The sequence below is a fragment of the Centruroides sculpturatus genome, unplaced genomic scaffold (assembly GCF_000671375.1).
Source record: "Centruroides sculpturatus isolate CEXI.00-Female unplaced genomic scaffold, Cexi_2.0 scaffold742, whole genome shotgun sequence".
In the NCBI taxonomy this organism is placed as follows: Eukaryota; Metazoa; Arthropoda; class Arachnida; order Scorpiones; family Buthidae; genus Centruroides; species Centruroides sculpturatus.
The window spans coordinates 57,949-72,942 of record NW_019385044.1 but is presented as its reverse complement, the minus strand read 5'-3'; the positions used below and the strand labels follow the sequence as shown (position 1 = coordinate 72,942).

Below are 14,994 nucleotides of genomic sequence, written 5' to 3'. Positions count from 1 at the left end.
GTTTTTTCAATTTATGTGAGTTTAAAGAGATCTCAGTGATGCTTAAAAAAGAATAAATTTAACATGAAGACAGTGATTTTAAGTCTGGTTAGTCTGACTGTAAGTCTGATTAATTAGAGTGATTAAATTAACTAGGTGTATACCGTAAAATACGTTGATTTTTGTCTAAATTTTGATTTTTAATTTCTGTAAGATTTTCTTATTTTTTATTAACCCTCAATACCGAAATGATCCCGGGATCGAATAAGTATAATCCCGAAATCCCGGGATTAGAAATAAGGACCGGGATCGAATTCCCTAGATGAGACTTTTAGGTTTTAGGTATAAAGAAAATCTCTCAAATCTTCAATATACATATTTGTATATTGAAGAGAAAATCTGAAATATTTGTGTCTTTAATAACATCCAGAACCCCCAGTCACACCATAACCATATATGTATAGAAATGAAGATTGACTTGGAACCTAATTATTCAATTTTTCACATTATATAAAACCTTAATAATATAAAGTAATAAAAATTATTTTTCTGATGTGGATTTATATGTTTTAAATATATTGTCTAATAAAAATTACATTCAGAATTGTTAATTAAAATTAATTATTTTTTTAAGGAATAATGCCCAAAGGATTGCATCTATGGAATCACAGCAAATAACATTTGCTTTTGAACAGGAATAGAACTGTATTAATAAGATCTCAAAAAATGAAACTTTTTATGGCAATTTTAAAATAACAACAGTGATCAGGAAGGTAAACAAGTATATTTAAGTTTATTTAAAGAAGATAAAGTATACAACCCAATTTTACCATATAAGATGCCATCCCTTGTCTTTGTTTTCATTGTATTTTTTTTTTTTTTCCTCAAAAGACACTGTGGCCAAGTTGGCCTTTTACAAGCATCTTTAACAGTAAATCAAAACAAACAAACAAACAAAATATTTGGTTTTAAAAACAGGTAAAATTAAAATGCACACTTTAATTTATATAGGAAAAAGAGAAATTTAAAAGACCTGAAGCAGATCATAGATGTAGATTGAAAACATTTGTCTTTAATATATCTAATTAAAATTCTTAACTGGTGCTATATAAAGGTTTTGAAGTGTTTGATGAAATATGTTTTCTAATAGGTATGCCTATATTTTGTATTATATACATATTTCATGATCTTACAGTGTGTTGAAAGGACAAATATACATATATCCTTTAAATCTGTTTTTACTTCAAATCTCAAATATTAGCTGGATGCTTTATAATTGCAAAGTTTATTTAAGACCATAATGTATTTTTTGTGTATCTGTTTATTGCCCTGATTTCTGATGGCAATTACTTTAAAATTATCAGAACAAGCTGTAACAAACATTCAATACATAAATGGAAATGCTTTTTATGGAGTATAAAATATACAAAAAACCAAATAGTTAATTATTTATCCTCAGGAATGCTATTGTGTTACTATGGAAGCATAAGAACAGAAATNTTGTTTTTAGAGTGAGCTTTTGCAATTCGGGGATTCCCCTTGTATTACTTTTCAATAAAATAAACTGAATTAAGTTTGAATACAAGTTTATTTTAAGCTTTTATATGAATTTCTTTCAGACATTCGAAGTAATTTATTAAGCAGCCTATTTCTTTTAATTTCTGCAAACTTTTTTATGCGGTTTTAAGTTAATTTTAACTCGTTGTTTTGGTTTTATGCGATTTTAGAAAATTACGGAACGTATCCCTACTTTTTCAAGGCAAGTAAAGTCTTTTTTATGCAAATTTTTTATATGCGCTTTTCTGTAGAACGTATCCACCGCATAAAACAAGACCTTACAGTATTCTGTTGCAAACTTAAAAAATAATAATAGTAATGATAATTAAAGTAAATAAAGATCAAGTGAAAAAGAAAGGATAGAATTTTCTAACTGGAAATCCTGTTATGATGAATTGATTACTTATTTTCAAAAGAGCTTAAAATTGCCTTAAAAATTAAATTGGTTAATGCTATTTTATGAAAAATTCAAATAGTGCATGCCATAATTTGTAATTCAAGAATTAACTTGATAGCAGCAAGCTAAATCATGATTCAGATTTAAGATTTATGTCTAGAATTAATGTATGGTGAATACCGATTTTAATTTGAGGTGTTAAATGTGACTGAATGAGTGAGTTTCAGAATATTTCATCGTGAATATATAATCTTTAGCTTTTCTGTTATCATCATCAATATTGAAGTTAAAAAACTTTGGCATCATATAATAGAATTCATAACATGTTTTGTTGTTTCTTTTGTTGTCACAAACATCACATTTGATTTTAAACATTTAAGTTAAGAATAATGTTTGTTATCAGTTTATAAATCATTAAAATTCTACATTCGATTTTAAAATTCAATTTGTTATAGTGTAATTTTTATTATTCAAACCAATCTGCTGGGTTTATATTTGACTACATGATGGCTAATAAATTATTAAGGAATTAAGTAATGAAATGGTAGCAGTTAAACTACAGTTTCTTGTTAAATTTAATAATTAGAAATAAATAAGTTTTAATTTAAAATAATCTGAAAGAAATTACAATAATATTCAGGTATCCATTACAAATTAGGAAAATGAAAAGTGGGTGAGTTGACTAGTAATGGTTACATCTAAAATTATTTAAGTGGTCAGGAAGTGATTAGATGGAGGTCCAAGTAACATGGCTGGCAATGCATTTGCACTGTAAGCAGATGTTTTGGGTTCAAGTTCCCTCTAGGCTGAGCTTTTCTTCCAGAATATTCTAAATTATTTCAGATCATTAATTTAACATGAGATGTAGTCATAATGTAGCCCAATATGAACCACTGTATAGTGGTTCATTTGAATAATTAAATTATCAAGTTTTTATGTTATGCAATTCTTATTTCATACATTTTGTTCAATAAAAAAATTCTATAAATCTTTCTCTGAATTTCCTTTTAAATTTAAATGTATTCTCTCTGAATTCTGATTAGGAAAAGTATTGATTTACATTTAATTTCAAAATGTTTAAGCAGAAGATTGTCAAACAATTGACAATATGTTTGACATTCTGTTTCAGTCTTTACATTACTTTATAGCACTGTATTCTTTCTGTTGTTTAAAACTTAATTTTTGTAATTTATAATTTCACAATTCAATTTTTTTTTTATGTTTTAGGATGAAACCTCGAAAACAAAGTGATGATATTGCAAGAACAATTGCTTGCCCCCATAAAGTAAGTTTTTTAATATAATTAAAATTGACTTGTGAGCGCTAAGATTGGTCTTACTTTACCGCTAGACTTATTACACTATCAATGATGGTGTAATAAGTCTAGTGGTAAAGTAAGGCCAATCTTAGTGTTCACAAGCCATTAAGAAGTCTAGATAAGAAGCGTATCATAGTAATAATTAAAATTGTTTTTAAAGTTAAATTGAAATTTAAAGATTTTAGCTTAAATCAAGATTTCCAACAATTTTTATCCATTTATTATTTTTATAAAAATATTTTTTCTTATAGGCTTATTAATCCAAAATAACACTAATCTGTGTTATTTTGTGCCTTTCACATATTTCCAGCAATCACCTGATGTTGCAAAATCCCAAGTGCAAACATTTTTGGCCCCTTTCAGTGGCCATCTTCAGACATTTCCATTGAAGATATGCATTAGCATTTGAACCATTTTTTTTTTAACACACTGGAATTTCTCAGTTTGAATTCCAATGCAAATCTTCAATGGAAATGCCCAAAGCTGACCACTGAAAGGAACCAAAAAGATTTGCACTTGGCATTTTGCAATGTTGGGTGATTGCTGGAAACTTCTTCTGAAGGTACAGATTAGCTAAACATTAGCAATATAATGATTTCAGATTTATGTATAGTCTGTGTTTTATAAATGATTTATAAGAAAAATCTGTTAATAGATGTTTAATAAAAAAAAACAAAGCATATATGTATGTATTTTTTATATATATGTATAAAATAATTGTTCAGAGTTGTTCGTATATCACAATGGTATTTAAAATATGACTTAAAAGCTAAATGACTCTCAGATGTTAGTGGTGAGACTAATGAAATGTACCTGACTACTCAGAAATTCCAAATGAAAAGTTTAGATAATATTACCACAATATTTCAAAAATTAAAAAGAATTTATATATGAAATTAATATTATATTAGAAAGAATAAATTATACAGCAGTAAATAAACTTAGAGTAAGTTTATTTACTGCTATATAATACTGACTTATAACAATCAAGTAACAATATTGTCTTGCTATAAATAATCACTGTTGCAGAATATTTTCAGGACCCAAAACATTCCTGAAAATTATTGCACACAAATAAAACAACAATTTATGAAGCAATTAATAATTATTTCTACATAGTTTGAGAAATTCAAATTAAATCATACAAATAATTATTTAATTGTGTGTCATCATCATAGGATAGCAAATACAATTTTAACTGTTTATCAATTGTATTGATAGCATGTACAATTATAAATGCATATATGTTGATTAATAAAAATAAAATTGAAGTTTATGCCATAAATGACCTATTTTTAGCATTGGGTGCTAATTAATGGATGTTTTGAAGTTCAAAAAACATAAAATCTCTTGAATGAGTTATAGATACTGGAACCAACATAACTATTGTGATATACACATCTTGCTCACTTTTCCAGTAGACCATTGTACAGGTTACAAATGTTTTTAGTTTTTTTTTTTGAGGATCCTACCTTGGGTTGTTCTCTTGTATGAACTTTGAAATTTCAAATCTTTTAAATTTTCAACAATGAAGATCAAACAAGAGAACACCCCAAAGCAGGCTTCTCAAACAGTTGAAAACATTTGTAACTTGTACAATGGTCTGCTGGAAAAGTGAGCAACAAATGTATATCACAACAGTAACAAAATTATTTAAGAAATGCACCAAGTTTTTTGCAAAAAGATGAACTTTTTAGATTTTTTGACTGACTTTTTATCACCATCATCATCCTTACTATTTTAAATGAACCATATTTTTATGATTTTTCAACATTAATATTTTTTATTGTATAATAAATCTATGAAAAAATATAAAAATAAAGGTAAATTATGTCTATAGAGTATTGATAAAACTTTTGTTTGGCTATTTAGTTGAGACAATTTAGAAAAGTTTTTAATGCAGTTTATTAATTTACAAATTTCCCATGTGGGGGGAAGAGTGACTGTTTTGTTTCAATTCAAGCTAATGAAAAATTCTATCCATTTAAAATGGTGTTGAATAAAATTTTGAAATAAAAATGGCTTCCTTTTTGGTATTTTTTAAAGCCATGTTTTGGTTTCAGTTTTTGTAAAAATCAAAACTGTGATTTGGTAACCAAGACTTACTCATCCCTATTTGCAAGCACATAATTGTGTAAGTAGGCAGTGATATAATGAGTGACTGAACTGATCAGAAACAGAAGAAACAACATTACAATTTCACTTTTAATTACATTACTTTTTTTTGCTACTACCTTAATAATATTTTTTCTGCCATAAATTTTCCCCAAATCTTGTTTACATGATTAGCTGTTATTTATGTCTATTTCATTACCCTGATATATCATTGAATGTTTTAATTGTATAAAAAATTTCATATTTGAATTTTGTCTTAAATTTATTTTATGAACAGCTTGATTCATTACGTCAGTTGTATATAATAGTATAGAATTGTTCATAAAAATATGTTTTATAAAAATAAGCATCAAAGTTCACAAAAAAAAGAAAAAAAAAGGATATTTTATCAATCTCATTTCAAGTTATTTTATGATCATGAATTATGTAGATTATTTCATTTCTGAGTAAGTAATTTTATATTTTTAGGGATGTACTAAAATGTTTCGTGACAATTCTGCAATGAGAAAACATCTTCATACTCATGGACCCAGAGTTCATGTGTGTGCTGAGTGTGGTAAGGCTTTCGTGGAAAGTTCTAAACTTAAACGGCATCAGTTGGTACATACAGGAGAAAAGCCATTCCAGGTTAGTTATTTGTTACTAACAAAAGGTTAAAATAAAAACTATGTTTCTAAGGATGTTTGCTTTTACTGGGTTCAGATTTTGCAGACTTTTTATAAACTTATATGCAACATACTTGGTTTTCTTAATTTTATTCTGTTATTTTATGTTTATATCTCTGAATATAATACAGCATGTCTCAGAATAAATTTACAATTAAAAAATTAAATAAAACTCCAAATCTAATTAACTGAAAAATTTTTATTAATGAAATATTATAGTAAACATATGTGTATTTCATCTTTGAAAAATTACATCATTAAGATGTCATCTATCTTGGTAACAGCATGCCTCCAATCTACCCTTCATATTACTGATGATTAGGGATGTTCTGATACTACTGGTACTGTATCAATACAGTGGTACCTTGACTTAAAGTTTTTCAAGATGAGCCATCTCTCGGCCAGTTTTTTGCTTTGAGTTGAGAGCTAAAATTTGAGTTACAAGCCAGCTTCAGATACCCCACCACTAGTTGGTGCAGCAAATCATAGATTAAGAAAAAGATGGAAAACTGCCGTAATTTCGTCATTTTTGTTACTCTTCCAATGTCTGACAAGTTAGCTTATAGAAAAACATATGATCAAGTGACTTAGGCATTAGTTCACTTCTATGTTGTGCGCAGCACCACTCTCTTTCATTTCTCAACTTTTCCATCTTATCTTTCTTTACCTATGAAGTGAATGCCACACAAAACCAGTTTGTTGCAATACATTCTATTGTGTTTTTATACAGTATTTGTTATTTATAAGTACATTTTTCTTATTTCAAAACATGTAACAAAAAAATTGCGGTGTTTTGGGGATCTGGAACAGATTAACTTCATTTTGATGGGGCAAATTGATTTGACATATGAGTAATTTGAGTTACAAGTTCCGTCATAGAACAAATTAAACTTGTAAATCAAGGTACCACTAAACTTTCCTTCAGTACCAAATACTTTTCGTATTCAAAACTTTTAATTTGATACTGATACTAGTATTGACTTTACCTGTCTGTGAAAAATATAATATCAGATCCGATACCTAAAGTAAAGTCCAACCAAAACTGGAATTTGCAGCAAATCAGAAAATGAAATGGAATTTTACTATTTTTGGTCAAGTTAAACTTATATAAAAAATATATATAATGACCAAAAAGCAATAAATGTACTACATTAAATTTCATTTCCAGAATCTATACATTAGAGTTCTGATTACTATTTATAAATATTTACTTAGATATTATGCAGTACTTTTGTTTGTTAATCAACTTGGACCATTAGTGATGTTTAAAATGAGCTACAATTTGTATATACTTGTTTACACTGACATTTGTAAAACTTGAACACAGTAAGAACTTTCAATGTAAAAACTGTTTTATCTCTTTACAAACAATTTTTTTCCACCCCTATCCCATGCATAGTAGTACCCACAGAGCTCATTAGCAGGACTGTAGATCTGGGGCTTGTTTTGTGTACACAGGGCATCATATGAGTCCAAACTGAAGTACTGATTGGCACACTGACTTCTGAACCAGATAGTCAGGATTCAATTTCCTGGAACAACCTACAAAATATTAATTGCTGCTCTGGGGCCCATTTAGCCTTCATTGTAATGAGTATAGTACAGCAGTAAAAACAACTAAAAGGCGATGTGACATTTCAGAAGATTTCCAGTTTTGATACCTGGTGCTGATACTGGCATGTATCAATACTTTGGGGTATCAGGATATCTCTACTGATGATTCACTAAAAAATTTCTGCAGGGATAGTGTTTATTTTTGGCTCTAATTTTTTTTTTTTTTTTTTTTTGCTCTAACTGTTGAATATTGTTTTAGAAGGCCATCTAGACTTTTCTCATGAGATAGCCCTACAAAAAATAATCAATAGGGGTAAGTTCAAGTGGCCTTGGAAGCCAGTGTATGAAAGAATCACTGAACTTTGAGATAACTTTACCCCGAAAAAATTCTTGAACATTGCTCATTGAGACTTTTGAAGTGTGCTGTTGCTCCATCCTGCTGAAACCAGGTATTTGCATTATAGGCAGGATACTGATAAAGCTTTGGTATTAATAAATTTTTTTCATTTCTTAATAGCATATACTATTGACAGTAAGTGAGTAACTTAGCCATTCTCAAAGAAATACAGACCAATAATTCGTACCAAAGACATCACACACCAAACTGTCAGTCAATGATTGTATAATGTTCTCCAATGTTTGTTTTTAGGGGTTTGTTCAGACCAGCAGTGACAGTTTTGTTTGTTAATGTATCTTTTAAGGTGGGAGTGGGCCTCAACACTCCAAAAAACATTAGTTAAGCCATTATTGGAAACAATATCTTTCAGCATTTTTTTACAATAAGACTTACATTTTTCATAATCCATTGTTTCCTGCACAGTTTGGACAGTATGTGGATGTAAGCACGGGTTTAACTTTAAAATCCAATGAACCAACAAATGATGGATGCCAAGAACAGCTGCATATTTGCACACTGTGTCTCAGTTACATCATAGAACAGCCACTGATACAATGTCCACATTTTTTATCATAGTTCTTATTCAACCTGATTTTCAAGTATTTAGTGCTGAGGATGGCACCCTAAATCTTTTCACTCATGAACAGACAAGATTGATGCTTGGTGCATCACTCAAATAACAGATATTACACCAAACATAAAACTGGCTTTTAGAAACTGCATAAGAATTGTTTGTCTTGAAAAAGGCCTCTATGATAAATGCATATTGCTCAGCTGACCATTGTGATGTTGTTGCTAACAAATCTGCACTCTCCTCTACCAAATGTACTCATTGCCCTCTAGTGGTACCCCATAATTGACATTTTATTCATTTTTAAAGTTGAAAATTTATTCTGAGACACCTTTACATTCATACAAATCATCCTTTCTCAAAATGGGCAATAATGCCCTCTTCTGGATGCTGGAGGCTTTCAGGGGGGCAGCAGAAGGTTCAGTGATTAAATATGAGTTTTATTTCTTCTCATTGAAACATTCTTTGATCTCAGAAATAGGATATGGGTCACACCCTATCTATCCTATCCATATAATAATGCATGTTTAAACATTATATTTGCAATAACTGGTTTTGAGATATGCAACAGATGGTAATATAAAAAGGTAAGTTAAAAAATATGGGACACTAGATTTTTTTTAATCTCAAAGTGGGTGGTGGTCGAAATAAGTTTGAGAACCTGTGATATAACTTATCTTTCTTCATATCATACATGTTTGAAAATTTATCTGTAGTTTCAAAAAATGATAATATGTACTACTATTAAAATCTAGAAATTGTTTAATAGAGCAAAATGAAATCCAAAAATTAAGTTTGGTTGTTTTTAGTATATGATGTATTTTTATATACTAAATATAATTTTTTTTAAATGGATAATAAATTTTGGATACACAATATTAAAAATTATTACCTATATTTTCTTTTATGATGATAATATTTTTTACAGTGTACATTTGAAGGTTGTGGAAAACGATTTTCTCTAGATTTTAATCTTCGGACTCATGTACGAATTCACACTGGTGACAGACCATATGTTTGTCCGTTTGATGGTTGCAGCAAAAAATTTGCACAGTCAACTAATTTGAAGTCTCATATCCTCACACATGCTAAAGCTAAGTAGGTTTTTTTTTTTTTTTTTAATTTGTGCTTTACTGTAATCTAGAAAGTTAAATAACATTTTTAACAAAAAAATTAATATTTGTTTTATAAGCGCAATGTAGCGTAGTAACAATCACTTGACACGATTCATTTCTTTATTTCAATTTTCGTTGGAGTCTTCAACGAAAATTGAAATAAAGAAATGAATCGTGCCAAGTGATCGTTATTATGCTACGTTGCGCTTATAAAACAAATAAAAAATACGACATGGTTTCAAAATATGGGGAAAAAATTAATATATTAATATAATTAAAAAAACAACCACAAACCTTAGAATCTCCAGTTGTAAATTTTTTTATTAGTGACTGACATTTTTGATTTTAAACAGATCTTCAGATCTGAATACACAATTGAATTAGAATGCATAATAGAACATACTAGTTTAAAAAATTGGAACATATAACCGTGCATTATATTTTAAATAATAATTTCATTTTTTGTACTTTTAAAAAATCGTTACTGATATTTCTTTTTTTATTTTTATTTTATATCTAATTACACTATGTATTTGCTTATTGGTTGTTCCAGTTTTTTATACTAGTATATTTTTTTTCGCATTCTAATTCAGTTGTGTATTCAGACCTGAAGATCTGTTTAAGATTGAAAATGTTAGTTGCTAATAAAAAAAATTTACAACTGGAGATACTAAGGTTTTGTAGATGTACAATTAGACCCAGTTTATTTTTATTTCTGTAGAATTATTAATATAATTGATTACATTAATATGACTCACAGTTCTGTTAATCACAAATAAGTTTTATATTTATGTTAAGAGTTAATTATTAATGAAATAGATAATTTGTTTAAATCTAGAACTGTATTAATAAGATCTCAAAAAATGAAACTTGTTATGGCAATTTTAAAATAACAACAGTGATCAGGAAGGTAAACAAGTATATTTAAGTTTATTTAAAGAAGATAAAGTATACAACCCAATTTTACCATATAAGATGCCATCCCTTGTCTTTGTTTTCATTGTATTTTTTTTTTTTTTTTCCTCAAAAGACACTGTGGCCAAGTTGGCCTTTTACAAGCATCTTTAACAGTAAATCAAAACAAACAAACAAACAAAATATTTGGTTTTAAAAACAGGTAAAATTAAAATGCACACTTTAATTTATATAGGAAAAAGAGAAATTTAAAAGACCTGAAGCAGATCATAGATGTAGATTGAAAACATTTGTCTTTAATATATCTAATTAAAATTCTTAACTGGTGCTATATAAAGGTTTTGAAGTGTTTGATGAAATATGTTTTCTAATAGGTATGCCTATATTTTGTATTATATACATATTTCATGATCTTACAGTGTGTTGAAAGGACAAATATACATATATCCTTTAAATCTGTTTTTACTTCAAATCTCAAATATTAGCTGGATGCTTTATAATTGCAAAGTTTATTTAAGACCATAATGTATTTTTTGTGTATCTGTTTATTGCCCTGATTTCTGATGGCAATTACTTTAAAATTATCAGAACAAGCTGTAACAAACATTCAATACATAAATGGAAATGCTTTTTATGGAGTATAAAATATACAAAAAACCAAATAGTTAATTATTTATCCTCAGGAATGCTATTGTGTTACTATGGAAGCATAAGAACAGAAATCTCTAAAGCAGTTATGATATAATCATTACATTAGATTGGTGGTTCTCAGCCTTTATTTAGAATGATTCACATCACAATAAATGTAGGGTGTTTTGTGGAACATTGATGCTATATATAATTAATGCAATTGGCATTTAAATTGACAAATAATTTATGCATCTCAATTTATCTGAAGTGGATACATATATTGTAAATTGATAAATGTTTGCATATGATATAGTTACAAATATGATTATACAACCAGCTCAAGAAATTAATTTTTATACATCAACACAATAATTATTTATTTTCCATATATGTAAATAAATAAAAACATTACTATAAAGTAAAATATGCCAAAAAAATTGATTGAATTAGTTTAGATGAGACTAGAGGATTTGATCCCGGGATCTCGAAAATCGGGATCCCGACTACTTTTCAGTCCCAAAATTTTCGGGATTAAGTTTTCCTAATTCCGGGATTTTCGGGATTGACATCATTTTAAAAAAATTGCAAAATAGACTGCATGAAGCGAAACGTTCAGTGCCAGTGCTTTTAACAGAATTGCTTGCCTATCATTTTAATATAAAATACAAGAAATTTTATTCCAAGCAAGCAGCAGAAATTAACCAAGCGGGCTTGCGATGCTTGCTTGGAATAAAACTTCTTGTATTTTCAACTAAAATGATAGGCAAGCAGTTCTCACTGGGTTACTTGGTAATATACTTCATTTTTGTATTTTTGAATTTTCGCGGGCGCCAATCGATTTTCTGGCGCAGTCGAGAGCACTACTCAGTGCGTTTTACCTGTCAATGTGTCAGCCATCTTGTTTTGCCAGTGTGGTTAATATAGACCTGACGCTACTCGCTTAGGGGGGGTCGACCTTAGGTGAAAAGGTTATGACCCTCGCCTTGTCCGCGATCTGTCAGGATGATGCGAGAAAGTCTTTTTACGTTTCGGGGTAGTGGTTTGCTGAACGCTGAGAGACTCACACAGAGACCGAATTTACAAAATTAACGCGTTTATTTTTTGAAAAACATGCTTACAATGATCGAAACAATCGGGATTATAGCCTTTACTCCTACAATCCCGATCCGTGTCGACCGGACTGTTTTCTTCCATCCTCCCCGTGTCCTCGAAGCTTATAAGTATTTACTAACGATTCCTCCAACTTCCATCAACCTAAACGCGTTTTCTCTGCAGCTGCATATATGTGCAACAAATTGAGAAGCAGACTTGGTGATGAGACACTAGATGCGTTGTTATTTCTCAGATCATATTTTCGCAATTCAAATTAGAATGTTCCTATTAAATTAGTTTTCTTTATATTTAAGAAAAATGTGACTGATTAATATTATTTTTAAATACTTTTTCCTAAGAAACTTACTTTACTACCTACTTACTAGGTTGTTATATGAAAGTAGTCTATTTAGTCGATGTTAAGAGAGATTTTTGTGAATTTTCAAGGTTTATTTGCATAGTTTGTTACATAAAAGTTTTTTCAATTTATGTGAGTTTAAAGAGATCTCAGTGATGCTTAAAAAAGAATAAATTTAACATGAAGACAGTGATTTTAAGTCTGGTTAGTCTGACTGTAAGTCTGATTAATTAGAGTGATTAAATTAACTAGGTGTATACCGTAAAATACGTTGATTTTTGTCTAAATTTTGATTTTTAATTTCTGTAAGATTTTCTTATTTTTTATTAACCCTCAATACCGAAATGATCCCGGGATCGAATAAGTATAATCCCGAAATCCCGGGATTAGAAATAAGGACCGGGATCGAATTCCCTAGATGAGACTTTTAGGTTTTAGGTATAAAGAAAATCTCTCAAATCTTCAATATACATATTTGTATATTGAAGAGAAAATCTGAAATATTTGTGTCTTTAATAACATCCAGAACCCCCAGTCACACCATAACCATATATGTATAGAAATGAAGATTGACTTGGAACCTAATTATTCAATTTTTCACATTATATAAAACCTTAATAATATAAAGTAATAAAAATTATTTTTCTGATGTGGATTTATATGTTTTAAATATATTGTCTAATAAAAATTACATTCAGAATTGTTAATTAAAATTAATTATTTTTTTAAGGAATAATGCCCAAAGGATTGCATCTATGGAATCACAGCAAATAACATTTGCTTTTGAACAGGAATGAAACACCAGGTGAGAAAATAGTGCACAAGAACTTGTTACCCAAGAGTCCTTAGTAAAATTGACATGTGTACAATCACAGTATATATTAACTAAGGACATTTTATACTTGGGACACGACATTGGGTATCCTGTTCTCCTGGCATTATCGGTACCTCATTTATCGATGGATAAAACAACAACCGTCACGGAAACGCAGCATGAATTTTTGTTTCAGTAGGTTTGCTGGAGGTTTCAAAGCCAGGAAGTTAGCACTACTTACTTTCTCACGTTACGTGACAAGTCCATCAATCTGTATACTATGTACAAAGCTTGTGTATTGATATTTTAATTTCTTTGTACTCTATGGAAATGCTGCATCTCAAAAATACCTTCTTCTGTGTAAAGGATGTATTTTCTATATATTAATTATGACAATGTGGAGTAAAAAACAAAGCACTTCTTTTTCTGTACATTTTTTAGATGCATTACTTGGAGTGGCTATTTAATATGTCATTCCATTTCCCTTGTTGTGAAGTTTTTTATTTGAACTTGGATCTTCAACATTATGTTTTTGACTGTCACCACAAATCATCCTGAAATGTTTATAATGGAAGAGTGGAATACGTCAACTGCTTATGTGAAACAATAAAAAAATTTTTTTGAAAACATGGAAAAATACACATTAACAATTAGTTATGTGGTAAATCTGTAGCAATAGCTCAGAGGCTATTAAACATTGTAATATAAAGTGTTTTCCCCTTAATCAGTATATATATCATATGATTTTACATCAGATTGTGGTATATCAGTTTATCCTTCACAGATTTAATTGTAATTTAGCATAAAATAATAATTTGTTATATTCAATCATTATGATTTTCCAAGTGTCCTAACATTCATTTATAATTTTTTGAATTAATTATTTTTCTTTCTAAAATTCAGTTTAGAATTTTGATTTTAACAAATTGTACAACATAAACACAAACTTTTTGTTATTACAGTGCCAATATGCCATTATTTCATACAGAATCAATAGATTGATTGTTTTGTTCAGGTAAATATGGTAGGTTTCTCAGAAATGAATATTTGCACTTTGTCATTTATTCGCTCACCAACAATAAACACTTCTATACTATTATTGTTGATCTCTTATTCCATATGTTCTGGTTTTAAGATCATAATAAATAAATAATAATTAAAGATACAAATAAAGTAAATAAAGTACAAATGAGAATCATGTAATATGAAACTAATAGACCAATTAATTTCCAAAAATAATTTTATATGAAGATATATTTTCTTTCCATACTTAGCTTAAGAAATTTTTTATATCTTAAAATGAAAAATGTCATAAAATTTTTAAATTTGCATTAATTATTAATTAAATTTTCCTGTTGGTTTTAATATCAACAAAGTCAAAAATACATTAAAATTGGATGTATAAGCTAAGTGTTTAGTGATAAGACATTTTTCAAGACCAAAATGTCTTGTCCGATCAACATTCCATTAAAAGTTAATTTAAATCATTTGTGTAATTGTTTTCATTTCATTGTAAG

The 14,994-nt window shown here is 28.7% G+C and overlaps 1 protein-coding gene across 1 annotated transcript in view; it reads left to right on the top strand.

Moving 5' to 3' along the window:
* The window catches only part of LOC111633821 (transcriptional repressor protein YY1-like), a 56,897-nt gene extending 42,228 nt beyond the window's left edge, over positions 1–14,669 (top strand). The window contains exons 3-6 of the mRNA XM_023378457.1: positions 3,161–3,218; positions 5,835–5,993; positions 9,482–9,651; positions 13,394–14,669. Coding sequence (XP_023234225.1) covers positions 3,161–3,218; positions 5,835–5,993; positions 9,482–9,651; positions 13,394–13,460 — 454 coding nt within the window. The 3' untranslated portion in view covers positions 13,461–14,669. The remainder of the gene's footprint in view (positions 1–3,160; positions 3,219–5,834; positions 5,994–9,481; positions 9,652–13,393) is intronic.
* The last annotated feature ends 325 nt before the right edge of the window (positions 14,670–14,994 follow it).